General features: G+C 55.5%; 1 protein-coding gene across 1 annotated transcript; it reads right to left on the reverse strand.

The window, feature by feature from the left end:
* Positions 1-1,403: 1,403 nt before the first annotated feature.
* LOC137163325 (E3 ubiquitin-protein ligase TRIM39-like) lies at positions 1,404-15,626 on the reverse strand. Its single transcript, XM_067563500.1, has 6 exons — positions 14,987-15,626; positions 11,275-11,370; positions 7,999-8,229; positions 7,438-7,460; positions 7,235-7,338; positions 1,404-1,984 (listed from the first exon to the last, which is right to left on the reverse strand). Exons 1-6 carry the CDS (start codon positions 15,413-15,415, stop codon positions 1,425-1,427), a joined length of 1,443 nt encoding a protein of 480 aa, XP_067419601.1. The 5' UTR covers positions 15,416-15,626; the 3' UTR covers positions 1,404-1,424.
* Between the last annotated feature and the right edge of the window lie 4,698 nt (positions 15,627-20,324).

Here is a 20,324-nt window from a genome sequence, read left to right on the forward strand (position 1 = left end):
GCTGCCTCCATCAGCACGGCGTTCAACTGGATTTCTCATGACCCGACCCTGCGAAGTCCCAGCAGGGACTGCCTTATCTCTAACTACACTTAACACCACTTAACTAACTGAAACTGAACTCAGAGAAGGAACAAGTCCAAAGAAGGAGAATAGTACTTGCTGTGAGCAAGGCTAGTTCCAGCAACCGTCACGGGTGGAAAGAAGGGGCGTAGGGGCGGCAGCGCCTCATATACCGTGGCATGAGCGCGGGGCTCCAGGGGGCACTAGAGCCTGGCCCTACGTGCATTTCTTGAAATGACACCCTTGAAATACCAATGACGCTGTTTAGAGAAGTTAAATTTCAATGTACATGTGAGTGAAGACAAAAAATAAATTTTAATTCATTTACAAAAATCTGCTTAAAGGCATGTTGTTGAAATGTAAATTAACTTATTGACACCTTGTTACAGGAAAGACACTTTCTGAATTAGAACAATCTCTCTTTTCCTCTCCAAATTTTACACTGAGATTTCACAGGGGTAGAATATTCTGACAGGAGTGACTGATCCCTGTCCGTCACCATCTGCTACCCCTGGACCAGGGGAAGGAGAAAGGTGAGGGGCAGCAACATGTGATGGGGCAGCAGAAGACATGAGCTGTCTGTTCGTATTTCCTACCAGTATCACCCTGCGCTGGGAGCCGTTTGTCGCACTGCACTGGGGTGCGGCAAATACATGGGCAGCAGGGCGAAAAGCTGCCTGGGCTCCTTCCTGAGAGTAGGTCCCATTCACCCAGCCTGGCCCCTCGCTCACACAGCCCTGGGGCTGGGCTCTCACCCCCTTCCCCTGGCCCAGCTACCGAATCCCCTCCCCCAGCTCTCCCCACCCCACCCTCCCCCATGGTGCTGGGACCAGCTCCCCCCACAGGCTGAGGCTGCAGTGCAGAGCGGCCCGTACAGCAGGGCCCTGGCGCTCCCACCCCTGCCCCCGCACTGCCCCCTGGGGCCGTTTCAATCCCCCTCATGGGCAGAGACTCCCCCAGAGCAGGAAATGGGGCCTTCCTCCACTGGCCCCTCGCACTCACTGGGCTCCTCCCCTCCCGGTCCCTCTTCCTCCCCCTCATTACATTCCCCCAGAGTCTTCCTCATGTCAGCTGGGCTCTTCCCTTCCTGCTGCTGCAGCCCCTCCCCACCCCCACCTTCAGCCTCCACCCCTGACATTGCCCCACCCAACCCACACACACCCCTGCCCTGCCCCCCAGCCCAGCAGTTGGCTCCTCCCACCCCCTTCTCTGCCCCCTCCCCTCCCCATCTGACAGGCCTGGTGCTGGGAACTGAGGGGCGGTGGGGGGGGGCAGGCTGGTGATGCCTTTTAGACCCTCCCCTGGGCACAGGCCTGGGGGCTGCTCAGCGCTGGGAGGGACAGTCTCTGCCGCGGGTGTCGCTGTCAGGGACAGAGATTCCCTCCGGCCTGGGCTGGGACCGGGCAGATGATCAGGGGAGCCGCGTTTTTACCCCCAGCATTGAGACCAGGATAGAAATAAGGGCGAAGCGTCCCGGAGAAGGTGTCAGTGAAAGTGAAGAGCTGGGACCTGTCAGTGACATTGTAAAATGAGACCTCGCCCGCCTCATAGTCCAGGAAAATCCCCACCCGGCTGGGCCTGACGCTCACGGGGAGGGGGGTTGAGGGGGAGGTGCAGGCCTTGTATTCCCCATACCTCAGCCACAGGGCCCAGTATCCATTCCTAGGTGAGAGTGTGACCTTCCCCTTCCTGCTCACAGATTCCCTACAAACCCCCAGGTCCCAGTCAGGCTTGTCTCCCACCTGCACCTCCCAGTAACGCCTCCCGCCCGGGAACCCCTCAGCGCCCAGCACACAGGCACAAGGATCAAATCTCTCAGGATTGTCGGGCAGATCCTGGCGTGTGTCTCCGTGTCTCACACGTTTCCGATCCTCAGACAGGACGAGTTCGGGATGAGCCGTGTCTGGATCCAGAGTCACGTCCACTGGGGAGAGAGTCACAGAGTCAGGGCCGGGGCAGGGGCTGGTCACGGGGATCAAAGGGAAATTAACCTGCGTCCCCGTTAATCGCTGGGGGGGTTGTTGCCTGTTAAGGGGAGTCAGGGCCCCTCTGCCCATGGGAGCGAACTTGAGGGGAAGGAGAGCAGGAGCGGGGGAGGGGTGGGGTGGGAAGGTGTCAGCGGGGGCAGGGCAGGGGAGGGCAGCCCAGGGACAGGGGAGGGGACAGGCTGATGCTGGGAGAGGCAGAGGAGGGGCAGAGGGGAGGGGCAGGCACAAGGGCAGTGGGGGGAAGGGAAGGAGCAGGCACCAGGAGGACAGAGGGGGGGAGGGAGGGGCAGGTTCCAGGGGCACAGGGAAGCAAGGGAAGGGGGGCACCAGGGGCAGAGGGGGTGAGGCAATGGGGGGCTCCAAGGGGCAGGGGAATGAGGAGAGGGGGGCTCTAGGGGGCAGAGGGGTGTGAAGAGGAGGGTCAGGTGCCAGGGGGTGGGGCAGGTGCCAGGAGCAGGGGGGGAGGGAACAGGCAGGCACCAGGGGCACAGAGTGAGGCACGAGCCTGGGGGCAGCGGGTGTTTAGGGCAGGGGTGATCACTGGAGGGCAGAGCAAGGGCTGGGGCAGGTGCCATGGGGCAGAGTGGGGTGATGGGAGGGGCTGTTGTCAGGGTGGATGGTGGGGAAGAGGAGCCCCTGGGAGGCAGAGTGAGAGTGAAGGGGGGGGCTGGCCCCAGAGGACTAGGGGAGCGGGGGAAGGGGCAGCCCCCAGTGGCAGAGGGGTCACCAGAGGAGTGGGGGGCACCAGGTGGGCCAAGGATGGGGCGGGGGAAGGTGCAGGTGACAAAGGGACAAAGGGGGTGAGGGGTGGGGCAGGCACCACAAGGGCATGGGGGGCGGTGAGGGGTGTGGTGGGCACTAACAGGGAGATGGGGGAGGGAAGGGGCAGACCCCAGGGGCAACAGGGGAGTGACGGAAGGGGCAGACGTCAAGAGGCAGAGAGGGGTGGTGTAGGCACCAGGGGCAGAGAGTTGTGAGGGAATAGGGGGCTCCAAGGGGCATGGGGAAGGAGGAGAGGGGTGGGCTGGAGGGGGCAGAGGGGCAGTGAAAGGTGGGGCTGGCTCCAGGACACTAGAGGGGGTGAGGGAAGGGGCAGGCAGGCGGGGCAGAGGGATCTCAATGGCAGCGGCGCACACCAGGTGGGCAAAGGGGGTGCGTGGGAAGGCGCAGGTGACAAGGTGACAAGGGGAGAGAGGGGAAAGGCAGACCCCAGGGGTACCAGGGGAGCAAGGAAAGGGGCAGTCATTAATGGGGAGAAGGTGAGGATAGCAGGGGTGGGTGCCAGGGGTATGGGGGGGGGCGAGTGGAGGGGCTGGCACCAGGAGGGCTGAGGGGGTGAATGGTGGGGTGGCTGCAAGGAGGGCAGGGGGAGGGTCGGGTACTGGGGGTAGAATGGGGGGATGATGGGCAGGGGAGCACAAGGGGGCAGAGAGGGGTGTGGCAAAGGGGGCCTTATGGGGGCAGAGGATAGTGAAGGGGGGGTGGGCACCAGGGGGAAGAGGGTGGATGATGGGAGGGGTGGGACCCAGAGGGTAAAGGGGGTGAGGGGAGGCATGGACAGCAGAGGGTTAATGGGGGGCAAGGGAAGGGGTGGGCACCAGGGGACAGATGGGGTGAGGGAGGTGGGGGTGGGGAGGGAGGGGCAGGGGCTGGTGGGGGATAAGGAAGGGGAAGGTGGCAGGGGGGGGGGGGTGCGAGGGAGGGGCAGGCACCAGGGGGGTTGGGGAGGGGCTTGTGCCATGGGGTTATCAAGGGGGTCATCAGTGGGTGGAAGGGCAAGGAAGAGGTGGGTGCCAGGGGATAGACAGGGAGAGGGGAGGGGTGACAGCTGGAGGCAGAGGGGGCAAGGGAAGGGGCCTGCAACCGCCGTGGGGGTGGGGGGAGCAGATGGGCAGGCAGCAAAGGGGCAGGAGGAGGAGCAGACATCAGAGGGTGGAAGGGAGCAAGAGAGGGGTTGGTGCCGGGTGGGTGGACATCTGTTGGGGGGCAGAAGGGGGAAAGGAAAAGGCAAAAGGAAAGGGCAGAGGGGAGGGTGGGTGCCAGGTGCAGAGGGGGATGGGAAAAGAGGGGTGGGGAAGTCACGCATCGTGGTGGGAGGAGGGAGAGAGGAGAGGGGCACCGAGAAGGAAGGGGCGAGGGGAGGGGTGGGTGCCGGGGGCAGGGCAGTGAAGGTGTGACTGTCTTTTCTCTCATGTTCACCCTTTCACAAGACGATGACACGTTTCATACCAAGTGGGTCTCCTGGCACAATCCGTGCGGTAACGTGACATGTAAAGTTGTAAGATTCTCCTGAACGGCATCACTCAGTTCAGAGAAGCCGGCACAGCCAGTGCCTCAGAAACAGGCAAACGAAGGCCTCAGCCAGGTGTCAGCGTAATCACACCATGAGCACCTGGGGAGCAGCCGTTCTTCGGCAGGCAGAAGGGGATGAGCAGGAAATTGACATATTGGCACAGACACAGCTGGGGTCCCCGTCCCACAGCCCTGCTGTCGCCTTAACCCAGCTGCAAATATTTCTCAAAGAGGCGAGAAAAGTAAAGGAAACTAGAATAGAAACTAACCCCACAAATACCTCCCCTCCCTCCCTTCCTTTCTACTCCCGGCAACAGACACACCTGAAACAACCCTGCCCTGGGGAGAGGTCCCGGCTGGGGGCGTCCAGCCAGTGAGCTGCAGAAGCCTGGGGTGAGAGAGACTTTTTTGCTTTCAATTTTTTTAGTCTGAGAAGTTCAATGTTAGTTTGTGTTTTATTTTTTATTTCCTTTGTGACCAGTTCTGACTTTTATGCCTCATTACTTGTAACCACTTAAATTTCTTCTTTCTGTCGTTAATAACCTTGTTTTATCTAAACCAGTGTGTTTGGTTGACGTGTTTGGGACCCTTCACTTGAGATAACAGGGCTTGTGCATAGCGTTTTCTATTAATGAAATGACGGACTTTCATCAGCTTGCGTTGGCCAGTAGAGCGCTGGGCAACCAGACGCACATTTCTGGGTGGAAAGTTTGGGACGGGGAGTTTGCTGGTGTCTCCTGCAGTGTAACTCAGCAGTGGCTGGCTATAGCACTCTTCCTGTGTAGCTGGGAGGAAGTGACATGCTAGAGACTGTGTGTGAACGCCCAGTGGCTGTTCTCACAGTGAAGCAGTGTAAAAGGCACTCCAGACTGGAGAACTGAGGGCACGAAGCTGTTCAACAATCGAGATTGTACCTGGCCAATGTCACAGTGGGAAGGAAAGGGGCAGGCATCTGAAGAGTAGGGGGAAGCAAGGGAAAGGACAGGGGCAAGGGGGATTGAGGAGGTTGAGCAGAGGGGCAGACACAAGGAGGGGGGGCTGGCACTAGGGAGGCAGAGGGAAGGGGTGGGCACCAGGGAGCAGAGAGGGGTGAGGAGAGTGGCAGGGGTCAGGGGGGAGTCGAGAGACAGGGCGGACCCAACGGTGGAAGGGATCAGGGGAGGGATAGATGGGGTGAGGGGAGGGATGGGAGACATAGGAGCTGAGGGGGAAAGGGGAGAAGTGGCTGACAGGGTGTGTGGGGGTGAAGTGATGGGGGGCTCCAGGGTGCAGAGGGTGGTTGGGGGGAGGGGCAGGTGCCAGGATGGCAGGGGGCAAAGGGAGGGGCGGGTTCCAGGGGCAGAGTCCAAGTAAACCCCAGCAGGGGACTTTTGTCTCAGATCATTTTGCTCTGTGTCGAGTAATTTCAGGAGTGCTGAAGAGGGGAAACTGAGGCAGGGAGCTTGCAGGCCACCCTGAGGCAGCTGAGGGGGTGCCCCAGGGCGCCTCCCCATGACAATTCTGTGAAACTGGCACCATGTAACAGAGCTGCTGCCCCCCCCCCCCGACAGAGCCTGGCTCTCTCCAGTCTGGCTGTGTGGGCCCCTCACCGCGGTGTCTGACCCCAGCGGAGCCGGCGCCAGAGTGAGAACCTGGAGTGAGCGCTGAGCACAGGGTGTTTGTGCCTCCTGCCCAGCTCCCGGCCCCCCTGGCCCAGCTCCCTGGCTGCTCCCGCTGCCCCACAGCCTCCGGCTCCCCCTGAGCCTGCCCCCCATGACCTCAGGCTGCCCCTGCCCTGCCCTGCCCTGTGCCTGGGGGTACGGAGCCCCCTGCTGGCTGGATGCTGAACTGGGGGTGACCCAGGGCCCAGCACGGAGCCAGCCGGGTCTCTACAAAACCCTCTGCCCGACCCAGCCAGACAGGCCCAGGGTGGGCTCAGGGATCAGGGAAGTGCCCGCTCCCCGCCTGGCGGCCCCGGTGCTCTGAGGGACCCTGGCGCAGGGCACAGCCGCTCCCCGGGCAGCTGCAGCAGGAGAGAGCTGGGGGCACAGCAGGGCTTGCAAATGGTGCCAGAGGGGCTGAGCGCAGGGGCTCTCCTGGGACAGCGGGAAGGCAAGTGTCTGGAGCGTCCCCGGTTTGTGTCTCTGCCTGGGGCCCCTCAGCACCAGCCCCCCACAAAGGCCAGGCACAAGCCGAGCTCCGGGCGCCTTTGGTGAGAGGGTCTCGAGACCCCTTCCCCGGAAACCCCCACCTACCGCTTGTGCCTCTTGGGGGAGGAGACCGAGCAGGAGCGGGCCCTGGAGCAGAGCGGGGGTGGAGTGTGGGTGGGGTCTCAGGGAGGGGGCGTAGCAGGGGATGGGGACACGGTCCAAGCACCGGTGCCCCCCCGCCCAGCCTCCCCAAAGGCAGGAGTCACGTGCCCCCATGGACCCAAGCTCGCACCGGGCTGCACTCGGAGCAGACGAAGGGTCCGTGTGAGGCAGTTTGTTCTCCAGTAAAACACGGCCCATGTCAGGTCACAGCAGCCAGGCCGGCCCCTCCCCCGGCTCAGCCAGCTCGGCCAGCCTTGGCTAACGGGGCTGTGTCAATGCTGAGCGGTGGCCACACGACGCAGCCCCCCATGTCCCAGGGGAGATGCAGAGACACATCCTCCGTTACCAGCCTGTGCAGCACCCGGCACAATGGCCCAGTCCAGGCCTGACAGCACCTGGCTCGGTGACACCCCTGGGGTCAGGATGTCAGAGCGACAATCAGGTGGGTGCAAATAGCCGGGAAACTCCCCAGCCCTCAGTGCCTCAGCCTCCAGCTATCACAGCTCCCAGCCTGTCCGCTGGGTCCGTGTGTGTCATGGGTGCCAGGCTGTGTCCAGATCCCCAGGCACAACACAGCTGAATGGCTCAGTAGTTTCCACTCACCCCAGAATCTCTTCAGCATTTCCTTCATGTCAAGAGAAATTTTATACACGTTCTTCAGCTCAGTAGAAATGGCTTCTGGTTCCTGGAGTTTCATACTTTGACTCCTATGAAGAAAACGTCCCATCATCACTCAGCTGCTCTGTACACACATCACTGCAGAGCTGCTCCCAATAACAGAAGCGCAATGAACATCGGAAACATACCTGGTCAATGTGCTTTTCACATCCTGGAAGGAGAAAGAGAATCAATGTTGTGAATTAAATACGTGCAGAAAACAGTGAATTTTCACTCTGCGCATCAACCTTTCATCTAGAAAACAGACCCACCCTTCCGGGCTTCACTGGTCTATGGTAAAAGCTCACAGGTCATTTTGCATTACCAGGTTTCATTGTATGTAGGTGAGACAGTAATTTAGCCACAAACATTCTCCCCTGTGGGGCCCGATCCCATCATCACACAGCTCGCAATCTGTGTTTATAAACCTTGTTGGGCCCAATGCTCTGGAGGCAGAGCAGGGATGGGTTTAGCCCATTATCATTTTTGTATCAACCATTTAATCCCCCGGCCTCACTGGATCTCCATGGTCAGAATTCCTCTCTCCCACGCACTGCACTGGTTTTGAACTGATGGAGCTTTTAACTGGATGTTCTATGTGTGCGTAAAACCACAGAACACGTTTACTCTTCAGTTCTGGAATCAAGACCCATGGATCTGAGCTTTTAATTCTGGATGGATGAAGAATTTTGATGCCGTCTGTGTCTCACCTTCAGCAGCTCAGCAGCCGTTTGCTGACACTTCTCCTCTATCTCTGTGATCAGCTGCTGCAGAGAGGAGCTTTGCCGGGACAGTTTGGTTACATTTTCCTGTAGTCTCTGCAGAGTCTCCCTCTCCTCCTCCTCCAGTCTCTGCAGAAGCAGCTGCTCCTCCTCTCTCAGCAATTTGTGCAGTTTGTTAAATTCACCTGCAATCGTCTCTCTCTTATTCTTTACTTTCCTCTGGAGAAACAAACAGAGAAACCGTGAGCCAGATGTTAAGTCACAGACGGGGCCTCTGTCCATGGAGCAGGGGATATTAAATCAGTGTCAGGTTTGTCAGGATATTTACTTCTTTGGAAAACGTATCATAAAGGTTTGTTTGAGTTCAGAGTTAATACGGCCAGTCCCAAAGTGGGGATGTCTGGGGTGTTTGTAAAGCCGCAGTATGCTATGGTGGGTGGCCTGGATGGATGCAGTGGAGGGGGGAGAAATCGAGGGAACAGTGGAGATTTACAGGGGGCTGCACAGGGCATCGGGGGGGGGGGGGGATTTGGGTGCCCAGTTCCAGGCGCTCAGACACCAAGTGGAGCCGTCCCAGCGGGATGTGGGCGATGCTCGTTCTGGGACAATCTGCTCCCAGGGCTGCAATGCCCAGGGCCGAGGGCCGGTGCTAACAGCCCTTTGGTGCCATCCTGGGGCTCACGTGGGTGTTGGGCACCCAGGGGACTGTCAGAGCTGGCTGTGGCCTGCCCCAGGCTGGCTGAGCGCCCCGTGCCCATGTGCCCAGTGACCCTGGGATCGCAGCGTGTAGGGACCCAGCGTGGCGCACAGAGCGGCGGGTGGCTGATGCCAGCTGTGTCCCCACCTGCCCTCTGACAGGACCAGCAGTAACGATGCGGAGCCAGGGCTGATCCCGGCTGGGGGAGGGGCTGGCTGCTCTGCACTGGCCTCGCTAGCCCCCCAGCAGCTCAGCACAGAGGTGCTGGGTGGCCCTGGGGTGAGCCTGCCCCTCCCCCGTGTGACCCGGGTGTCAGCGAAGTTGGGGAAGGTCCCTCTTACTCTCCCTGAGATGCCAATGTGGCCAGGGGCTTTATCAGCCTCCTGCTGCCCCGTCCCGCTGCCCCCAGAGCCCTCCTCCCTGTAACCCCCGTACGTGAGCCCCAGCCCTTCCCCCCATCCCAGCCTCTGCCCTGTGCTGACCTGCCTCCCCTTCCCTGGGCAGGGCTCTAACCCGTCCGTCTGTCCGGCTCCCCTGTGTGGTGAGGGAGGGGCCGTGCTCAGTGCCTGAAGGTTCTCGGGCTGCAGAGCAGCGCTGTAACTTCTGCCTCTGCCCCGGCTAACCCCAGCCCCGAGCAGCCCTCCAGCACCCCTGCCAGTGGGGTTTGGCACCGACCCATCCCCAGACCACCCCCACCCCACCCCTGGGAGCGCTGCAGCCTCGGGGCACTCAGACACCTCGGGCTCAGCCCTGACAGTCCCCTGGCACCAGCTGCCGTGGGAGCCCCCAGATGGTGCCTGCAGGGCTGTTGGCACCTGCCTGAGGCTTTGTGAATGTGGCCTGGACCCTGCCAAGGGCCGTGGACCTGCAGCCTCCTTCCCTCCTGCCCCCAGGAGCTGTGGGGTTACAGCTAATTGGAGTGGGGCAGCGTTATCGTATCTTCTCACATCTCCTTCAGACACACGGTGCATCCTTCACGGGGGCCATCAGCTCCCGGCCCTGCTCCCGCCCATGGGACATTCCCCACCTGGCTCAGGCCCAGCACGACCCCTCGAGTGAGTGACTGGCCGCCCCTGCTGGGAATCGTCTGACAGTCGCTGGGGCTGCAGTTACTCAGCGCTGAGCGACACTCATCACTGGGCCCTGACCTCTGGGGATGCAGGACGTAACTCGCGCTCACGGGGCAGTAATCGGTGGTTTCAGAACAACACCAGCGGCTGTCCCAAGGTGCCCAGTCTCCATGGCGCCCGCTGTGCACATTGTCCAACACCTTCAGAGCTGGGTGTTAATTGTTAGGCACCTAAATCCCTATTGTCTGTGGAGCTGAGCACCAAGAGCTTCAGGTGCGGGCAGTGGGAGCTCCTGGAAACCAGCCCCCTTCCACGGGTCTCTAAATACGGCTTCAGATGCAGAACCCAGAGCACCCAGCTCTGAGCGCTCTGGTCTGGTAAATAGCCATTGTTATCTGCCTAGTGAGACGCCTCCTTCTCCTCTCCTCCCTGCTGCTGGCGTCTTCCTCGCACACCCCAGGCTCTCTGCCGGGATTTCACTGTGAAAGGCAGGTGACCCGGAACAGACATTGTGTAACTAACATCTGCTTCACGGGGGCATCACCTGGCTACAGACAACAGTAAAGTCACAGGAACAGCAGCAGGTGACTGGGACGAGGCGGCCACACGATGGCAGCAGAGGTTGAGAAGTGGCCAAGTGTCACCTGGATTTACACTGACCTGCCCCTGGCTCTGCTCACTCATGGTGTGTCCACACTGCAATGGGAGCTGTGTGTGACGGCAGCACGTGTAGACACACCCCAGCTAGCTTTGATCTAGCTCGCTGGGGTATTGGTAGCAGTGGAGGCGCGGCAGCACAGGCTGTACAAGCCCACCCAGAACCCTGAGTAATGACTGGTGTGGTTACCCCCAGCTGACTGCTGGTGCAGGGGAGACGCACCCTGGGGCAGATTTTCCACAGAGCTCAGCACCACAATTGGGTTCAACGTTCAGAACTGCTCAGCAGCCAGCAGGCCCCAGCCCAGCCACGGAGGGATTTTGTACCTCAGCCATGGAGGCAAATCCTCCGCCCAGCTCTAGAGTCTGGCCCAGGCACTGGGCAGGTGCGTTGCAGGGACTGTGGGGCGGGGGAGGGAGCAGGAACAACCCCTGTTTCCTCCAGGCTGCAGGGAAGCTGCGGAGCTATTTTATGGAGGCTGCTGAATCCCGATGACTGCAGCACCCTGCACCCCGTCCCCACCCGCAGGAGGGAAACAGGACCCGTGTAACAGTGAAAACACTGAACCCACTATTGAGAATTTGCCCCATCAGAGAGCCCAGGGGTGAGTCTGCACCACCGCACACGGGCCAGGAACTGCCCCCTCCTCCTCCGCCTACAGGAGCTGCTGCGCTGAGATCCCCACCAGAGACACGGCCTGATCCTGCCGGCACCAAGCCTGTGTCATGGAGCAAACAACCAGAGCAGGTTCATAACCTCGACCTGGAGCTTTACGGCCCCTTCATCCCTGGAAGCGCTGCAGGGGAAGGGCTCAGGGAAGGATAAACCCAGACACACACCTGCCACTCTGTGGTTTTCTTCTCCTCTTTAGACGTCAGCGCCAGGGCCTGCTCCAGCTCCTTCCTCAGAGGGCCCAGGGCTCCCTGGAGTTTCACCTGCAGGGGCAGCGTGTGTGATAAACAGCCATTAATCTGCCTGTCCGACGGGTGGAGAGGACTGTACACGTTGGCGTTTCATACACCAGCAGTAAATACCCTGGAAGCAGGCAGCAGACTCAGCTCTGCCGGCCCCGCAGGCATCTTGGAAGCAGAGATGCCAGGCTCAGAGCGGGGACGCTCTGCTTTGTGCAGACACTCAGCACTTCTCAAAACCTGTGTTTGGTTTAGCTGAAGTTTCACACACTGAGCACAGGCCGGAGGGGAAATAGCTGGGAAGGTTCCGAACGGTCCCTCCCGCCGCTGAGAGTGAGGAGCCTGGCAAAGTTCATCGCTCCCTGAACCCCAGGCCAGGCCAGGAACAAGATCCACACTGGGGCTCATCTCTCTGTCCAGGCTCCCATGTGGCCTCCCTCAGGCAGCCACATAACCAGGGCGCGCTTTGCCTTTGACAGCGCGTGATTCCTTCACCCGGCACAGCAACGTGCTCCTGCCCTGTCAGCAGGTGCCAGCTCTGGGGGTGCTGAGGGGCTGAGGCACCCACAGAAAAAAATAGTGGGTGCTCAGCACCCACCCGGATGATTAGCTTCTCTCCCTCCCTGCACGGCTGCAGATGAGCTGTTGGGCTGGCCCAGCCTGCTGCCCACCATCAGCTGGATCTAATCAGCTCTTTCCACCCTGCCTCTCTGCTCTGCAGGGGCTGAGTCAGTCCTGGGGCTGCTGCTCTGACAGCCTCAGGGGCAGGGCGGCTGCAGCTGCTAACCTGGGGGTGGCAACTCCCAAGCCCTGCCCCTTTGGGTAACAAAAAATAGCCTTAGGTCTGGTCAAGGAGCCCTGGGTGTTGTTCAGCTCCTGCCTGCTCACCCTCACCCTCACCCCACATGTGTTAAGTAGGAGGGACTCCCTCCTCCTACCTGCACATGAGCAGATGCCAGATGGCAACAGCAGGTGGCTGCAGCTCCCAGCCAGGCTACGACCCCAGGCAGCAGGTGAGGTGAGTCCCAACTCCTGGCAGAGGGAGCCCAGCTAGGGGAGGCTAGATGTGGAGGAGGGGTGCAGTGGTGGCCACTGGGGGTCCTGGAAAATTGGGGTCCCCTAGCAGCAGACTTGCAAGGCTAGGCTAGGGACCTGCCTGGTGTGGGCATGGGGAGAAGCCTGGGAAAGCCCCTTGTGGGGGGGAGAAGCTGGACTGGACCCCCAGGACAGGTGGGTGTGTGGGAGGGAACTAAGCCCTAGAATCCCAGGGCAGAAGGTGTGAGGGGGAGGGAAGCCCTGGAGGGGGAGGGAAGCCTAGGCCTGGGCCCAGACCTTTTTTTTCCTTTGGGGCTGACCTGGTGGCCAGTTGGGAGAAGGGGTTGACCTGGTGGCTGGCAGCCCCATTCTAACCATTAGGCCCCATTCCCTTCCCAGAGCCAGGTGACAACCCAGGCATCTGGGCTCCCAGCCCCTGCCCACTCTAACCACTAGCCCCCACTCCTCTCAGACTGAGGAGAGAAAGGAAAGAACCCAGGCATCTGAGGTCCCAAGCCTGCCCACACACACACTTTAACCAATAGTCCATACTCCCCTCCCGGAGCCAGGTGAGAACCCAGGTGTCCGGGCTCCCAGCCCCCATGCTCTAACCACTAGCCCCTGGGTGTAATGGGGGTGGGGCCTTGGGGGGCAGAGTAATAGGGCACCCACCGGCAAAACCAAAAATGTCAGCACTGCTCTGCAGCCCCCCAGAGATCCCCCTTGAGCCCCCTCCAGAGTTCTCCCCATTTCACTCTTTTTCTTTTCTCGGAGCCCTGGGTTCTCGCCTCCTCTCTGCCCCCGGGCTAAGGCTGCTGCTGCTGAGAGTTCCTGGGCTGCTGCTGGGCTGACACCCCTGCCTGCTGCTGCAGGGATGTGCTGAGCGAGGGGCCAGCAGGGGCTAGTGAGAAACAGGAGGAGAAGCAGCCTTTGCATCCAGCAGAACAGCTTCATAAATGAGCCGGGATCAGCCGGGGGTGAGGGCAGAGGGACAAGGGTGGCTGGAGTTTTTGAAGCTCCACCCACAAAATAATCTCTGCCCGTGTGAGTCACCAAAGGAGACACCGTGGCCTGTTCACAGTAGATGGTGCAATGTTCAAAACAGGACGGTGTTGCTGATTGGCTCCAAGAGCTCCTTGGGCCCGGCTCCCCTCATGGGGCTAGAATATGCCACTGGGCTCTCTGGGCCTGGCCTTCCTTTACTGGGGAAAGATAAGGGGTGGCATCTTCCAAACATCACCCGCTAGGGGCACCGGCAGGAGGCGTCATTGGCAGTAAATGGTGCTGAGCTGTAACTCTCCCTCTCCGATCTCACATGGGGAATAAAATCATTAACAATGATGAGATTTAAATGATCTTCTCTGGGCACCTGAGCTCACCCTCCCGGAGGGATTGGGGCAGTTCACACCTCTCTGAGCTGCTGTGCCCAGCTCTCTGCATCCCCTACACGTGGGTCACAATTTTTCAGGTTTTCTTTGCAAGCAGAACAGCTGGAGACTGGGTTTAGAAATAACGAACGCTGAGATCCTGGAGAACAAGGCAGTCGCTTCGGAGAAGTGCCAGAACTTCCTGGCTGGTTCTGAGCCCTGTAAGTGAGCACAGAGGCTTGGGCCTGGTCTGAACCTAAACACTTAGGTCGCCCTAGCTACTTCGCTGCGGCGCCGTCCTGTCGTGTAGACGTAGCCTTGGCGTTCTTGGGGCAGAGAAGACCCTCAGTGGACAAAGGGCTTGGAGCAGAAATTTGGGACAGTTCAGGCCAAGCTGAGATTGTCAGTGAGTCTGGTCCCTGTGGGGAGGGAAATCAGGTCATTTCCCTTCCTTCCTTCTGCAACCCTGGGTAGGGCCCTAATGTCAGCCATGTCCTCCCCTCTCTCCTGGGGTGAGGGCAGGGAACCTCAGCAGCCTCCCATCCCCAGCCTCCCACTCTCTAGTGCAGACATAGCCCTAGACAGGGGATGGGAGCACTAACACGGTTCTTTAATGTGGTTCCCGAACCCGGTTGTCCCATCCATGCTGCCAAAACCCAAGCGTGTTAGAACACAGCTGGCCCTAACTTTGTCAGACAATCATAGCACCAATCTATACATGGTGGGTAATAGCAGGGTGAACTTTAGCAAACAATCACAATACCGAGGTGTGTAATACATGGTGTACCTAAGCTGTAAGGCCACCCCACATCCTACTAATTTGATCTGGCAGAGCGGATGCAGGAGTTAATATGGGTGGAGTAGAGCTGCTGGACTGGGAGGAGCTGAAGGAGGAGAGAAGAGCAGGACAGGGAGAGAGAAAAGAGCAGGACGCAGGTGCCAGCTGTGGGCTCTGTGCACTGGGTGCAGGGATGTGTCCGGGCCCAGACTGTCTTGGTGCACAAGGAGCCGTCAGCCCTGTTCTCTCTGTGAGGCTTTGGAACTTGCAGTGTTGGAGCAAAAAAAGTTTGGATCTTTTCCCATTACCCACAACCCTCAGTGCTCATCCCCTCTGAAAGCCAAGCCCCTGTCATGTCGGTGCCTAACTTTAGGCAGCCATGTTTGAAACTTTCTCCTTGTATTAATAAGAGATAAACCTGGTGTCTAAAAGGTTTAATTCAGCAAGGTCAATTTCCTACCTTGTAATCCTGGGCAGCCTCCTCAATGGGAACCACAGTGTGAGTCTTGTGAGCCCGGGATTTCTCACACACCCAGCAAATGGCTTCTCCGTCTTCCTCACAGAAGAGTTTGAGGCGCTCCTCGTGTCTCTCACACAGATCCTCCTTTGGCTCTTTTCCTGGTTTTGTCCTCAGTTCTTTGATCATTTGCACTATGTTGTTCAGCTGCGTGTTGGGTTTGAACTCCCCTTTCTGGAATTGGGCTCTGCACTGGGGACAGCTCAGCTCTGGCCTTCTTCCCTTTTCCCATTGCTCACAGTGCTGCGTGATGCAGGCTCGGCAGAAGTTGTGCCCACACTCGATAGTCACCGGCTCTGTGAAATACTCCAGGCAGACGGAGCAAGTCACTTCGTCCTGGAAGCTCCCGGCCAGCTCCCCGGCAGCAGCCATGGCTCCTCCGCCCGGGCCGGGAACAGCCGCTGCGGGTTAGTTTCACTTTCCCTTCCCTGAGCTCAGAGAAGCCGGTTTGGCTGGCGCTGGCTGGGGCGTTTCCCTTCCTGCTGTTCCCAGCGGGCCGGGCTGAGCTGCAGCGAGTCACCGCCAGTGTCACAGCCCCGGGGCAGGGCAGACAGAGCCAGGGCCAGGGCAGTTGTTGGGTCTGGCTTTGGTTTGTCATGTTATATTTTATTACATTTTTAAATAGCTACAAACACACACAGAACAAACAGACATAACCAATGGCACCTAAACTTCTCATAACACATTAACAGCTCACAATGTATGAGCCATTTGCTAGGTAACCTCAGATACATTTGAAAGATATCTAGAATATGAAGGGTGACGATAGAAATCAATTATTTGTATTACACAATTTAGAAAAAACAAAATTTGCTGATAAAAATCCAACTAGTTAAAGAAAAATTAAATTCAAATAACAAATAGAGGGAAAGTTCAGAGGAAGAGGATAGAGATGGGGCAGGAAGGAAGTGGGTGTAGAGCAGGGGGAGGCAAGGGGGCCTCCATATATTAAATAGGATCATTGAGATACTGCCAGGAAAACATCCCATAGCTCTGAGAATTGTTCTGCGGTATTTCTGGTATCGTTTTCAATTCTTTCCATGGTCGCCAAGCTTACAATGTCTGTGCTCTAGTCTGCCACTGTTGGTCACTTTTTGGATTTCCTTTTGTAGTACTTGTCTTTTAACAATTATTAGTTCTCTGCATAACTAAAGTGTTTCAGGTTTATTCAGCTTCCAATTAACATCCATTAGGTTTTAAATTATCTGTTTGTCTTATTACACAATTTTATTTGATAGGAAAAAAATTAACTCTGCAGTTCAGTTCTGCGGGTGTAGGAGCAGGCCCAGAGTCTATGAGTTAAGTTAGCACCTGCTCAGTCACAGCCCTGACATTTGTCTGATTTAGCACCATCAGTTTTGAACAGTTGTTGAGGGGTCCCATGCATTCTCCGTAGGATTGTCAGCTGGATTAATCTTAAACAGAGATCCAAGGAGCAGTTCAGAGCACTGGCTAAAATTTGTTTCCATTGGATAGCAGAGAATCATTGGCCTAGTTCCTCCTCCCATTTCTTTTCTAAGGAATTTGTGTTTAATTCAAATTTGCTGGCCAAGTGTTGCCATGGGCCTTGGCAATCTGGGTAATATTTGGAGAAATGAAAACAGTTCAGCTGGGTTGGGGTAGCACAGTCATTGGCCAAACAGCTGGAGATGGTCATGTTTAAACTGGATACATTGTTAGGCTGATAGAAACACATGGAATTTTTTTCAGGGGACAAGGCAATGTGCCACATTTATTATGAGAAAGCACAATTGCATTCATAACTAATAATTGATACCTGACACACACACACACACACATGTTCTGCAGCTGATCATGCATTATTCCAGTCCTGACTGTAGTTTGTGATTGCAGCTTGAGTTTATAGCTGGTGTTTGCAGTTCATGGCGGCTAACTGGCCAGGGAAGCCGGGCAGGAGGAGGAGCAGGGTCTCTGTTGGGCGTGCACCGATGCTCTTTGATGTTGCTATGCAGAATGTTACCCAGAGCTTTTCATTTTCACCCATCTTTTTATATGTTCTAAGGTGAGTCTATGGATCCTGCTGTGTCATGCTGCCTCAGGGTTCTGTGTGACCGTTGATCACCATTCAATTACAGACGTGACTTTTATCTTTTTTTTTTTTTTTTTCTAGGGTGGCTTCTTCTTGCTCTTCCAGGTATTGTCTGTTTTTGTTGTTTTTTTTCAGCCATCAAAGTGGTACTGGCATTTGTACTCCACCCCATCATCAGGACAGGCTGGGGCTGGAGACTGATTCCATCACTCATACTCATTTCCATATTTAAATGAAATTATACACACCTACATGAATTTTCAGCAAGACTTAGACTAGTTAATACAAAATGGAATATACTTCTTCAAAATGGAGTTTCAGTTACAATCTGGAGCCATGTCAGACGTTGGTTAGAATGTTATAGAACAAGCGATTAAAAAGAGTTACTTTAGTTACAATAAAACAGCGAGAGTCCTGGGGCACCTTGAAAACTAACACATTTATTTGGGCATAAGCTTTCGTGGGCAGAAACCCGCTTTGTCGGATGCATGAAGTGGAAACTTCAGTTTGGTAGGTCTATATACACATACAAGGATGTGTGAGTTACATCACAGTGAGGAGGGCAAGTGTTAATGAGGTTAATACAATCAGTGAGGACTGGCCTGCCTCCCAGGGTTTGTGAGAGTGATTTAGTGACAATGTTAAGGAACGACTACTGTAAAGGAACGTTATTTCTATTGGTGGTAATAAGGAAATGAGTTACTTAAAAGACAATTTCTATGAAGACAATTTTTATAACAATTTCTATCAGTGACAGTACGAGTGACTTAAACAACAAAAGGACAAGCAGGAAGTGACTTAAAGACGTGTGGCTTAAAGACAGCTTTACCGGTGATAACTATATTTATACCGAAGGGCAGGTTTCTGAGTCAGTGAATGAGAGCAGCTCTATTAAACAGCTTTCTCTAATGAGCAACCTGCAACAGTTTTATGAATGAGTGTGGTTTTATTCAGACCAGTGTATATTATTAATTTAATAAAAAATTCATTTAAAAACAATTCATAAATACTTTTGATTTTCTGAATGGGAAGGGCATTCATTGTAACAGTGTTTTGTTTTCCACTAATGGAGAGAGGTAGGGCCTGCCAGCCATTGAAATCATTTGCTGACAGCACAGTTAATGGGGCTAGGTTAACCTTGACTATGTTTTTAATTTCCTTAGGGAATAAGATGCCAAGATATCTGAGGTTCATCTGTTTGCATCTAAATGTCCCAAAGGAGAGCCACTTCCATCTAGATCCAATGAGGTCTTAATGGCTTCCAACTTATCCAATTTAGCTTGTAGCCACAGAATTTACCTGTTGTTTGTAGGATATTTGGAAGAGATTGAGCCAGATTGTTAATAAACAGGAGAATGTCATCTACATATAGAAAGATTTTTGTCTCCCAGATTCCTGATTTAATTCCTTGCAATACTAATCAGGGAACACACACCAAGGTATTCAAGTGGTTCGAATACTAGATTGAAGAGTAGTGGGGAGAAGGGGCATCTCTGTCTAGTTCCCTGAAACAGATCCAAGGAGGGATGTGAGTCAGCCATGAAATTAGATATTGCCACTTAACTTTGTCAAAGGCTTCTCTGCATCAAGTGAAATGTTTGCATGGGAATTTCTACAGTGCTGATGGAATGCCATAGCATTAATCAACTGCTGTGTGGTATCTGAACCAGGCCTTTTTAAGTAAATCCCACCTGACTGGAGTGAACCATCTCACTCATTACATTTTGTGTCTCTGAGTGAATATTTCCACAAATATTTTAAATCCATGTTGATTAAGGAGATGTGTCCCTTCCTATTACTCTCTTGAGAATCCTTGTGCCATGTACATAGTACAGTAATTAGGGCAGGATTTAATCAGTAGGCCTTCAGGCCGGGGGTCTTCCCAGATTTCATTCATCTATGTCCTTGATCTCTTTTAGATTAGCAATAACCTGTCCTGGTTCTGATTTGAGTGGTACTCTTTGGAACCTTTTCCATTTCTCTTTTCTTCTGTATGTGATTAAAAGTGAGCTTCATCTTTTAACCCCAATTCTTCCATACCGTCTTGTATAATGTTTCTAGCAGATGACTGTGTATGCTGGGGGCTGGCCTGACCTTTCTAAAAAAAGGTCCAACATCTCATTAACGTCTCCTGCAATGATGATTGATTTTAGTGGAATATTAATTAATTTGTAAAAAAAATTGGCTCATCTTTATTTGGACCATATGGATCAATTAGGTCAGATACAGAGTCAGAGATCTTAGTGATCACCAGCAAATATCTACATTTCTCATCTATAATTTGTAAACTGAGTCTTTTGTGAAACAATGTTGGTGCACACCTTTGGCTGTGGAGGAGAAATTGTTAAACACCCTTTCCCCATCGACCACCTCCTAAATTTCTCTGCCTCCAAATTATTAACGTGGGTTTCCTGCAGGAAGATAATCTCTGCTTTCAGTGTTGTTAGAACAGTGATCGTTCTTTTTCGTTTTATGGGGGATTTGCCCCTTTGGTGTTCCAGAAAACACAGTTGATCATATTAGCCATAAGGGGGACTTAGGTCAAATATCTCTTTGTCAGGTACCTGAGCAGTGCCATTGCCTGGGCCATAGGTACGATGTTTACAGGTGTGTGTTACGTTCATGGCATACAACAGAGCAGTTACAGCGGTTTATGACTGTACCTCTCTGGGAGGTTGCAGTGTTATATGACAGTTACTTAACACCCAGAAACCTAACAGCCAGGAACCAAAACCAGCGAGATCAGAGCAGGCTGCTCCCTAAGGCAGAGCGGCACTTACCAGCCGACCTTCCTGTCGGCTGGTTCTTTGCAGACTGACTAGTGAAGATCCAGGTCGTACCTGTCCTTACAGAGACCCCAGGCCTGCCAGCAGGGCCAGGAAGCCCCTGACACTTACAGTGATAGCGTGTGATGGCAGCGCTGACCCGTCAGACTCCCCAGAGCTTGAGCACCCTCAGCCAGGCCTCCACCCCACAGGTGTGAAGCTTCTGGGTTACAGTGTAACTCTGTGCGGGGTGCACAGCGGAGGTGAAGCCGTCACACACACATCGCCCAGGCTGACAGCTTTATGGTCCTGTCGTGATCCCGTAAAGCACAGGACAGAGCAGATGATACAAACCAGTAAAACCTCCTAAAGGCCGTGTCCTTCGCTAGCTCACCCTTCCCGGGGGTCATCTGGGTTCTGTCAGGCTAGCAGGGCCCTCCACCCCCTGCCTGCCCTGCCCCCTGCA

Source organism: Emydura macquarii, unplaced genomic scaffold (assembly GCF_026122565.2).
Source record: "Emydura macquarii macquarii isolate MOO-44397 ecotype Brisbane River unplaced genomic scaffold, CSIRO-AGI_Emac_v2 contig_2521, whole genome shotgun sequence".
Classification (NCBI taxonomy): domain Eukaryota; kingdom Metazoa; phylum Chordata; order Testudines; family Chelidae; genus Emydura; species Emydura macquarii.

What these genes read in the sequence shown, in the direction of transcription:
- LOC137163325 (XM_067563500.1), bottom strand. Translation starts at nt 15,415, where the DNA reads ATGGCTGCTGCCGGGGAGCTGGCCGGGAGCTTCCAGGACGAAGTGACT. An exon ending in AGAAAACCACAGAGTGGCAG is followed by an intron (nt 8,230 to 11,274) that starts GTGTGTGTCTGG and finishes TTGTTTCTCCAG; the next exon opens with AGGAAAGTAAAGAATAAGAG. An exon ending in CGGCTGCTGAGCTGCTGAAG is followed by an intron (nt 7,461 to 7,998) that starts GTGAGACACAGA and finishes TTCTCCTTCCAG; the next exon opens with GATGTGAAAAGCACATTGAC.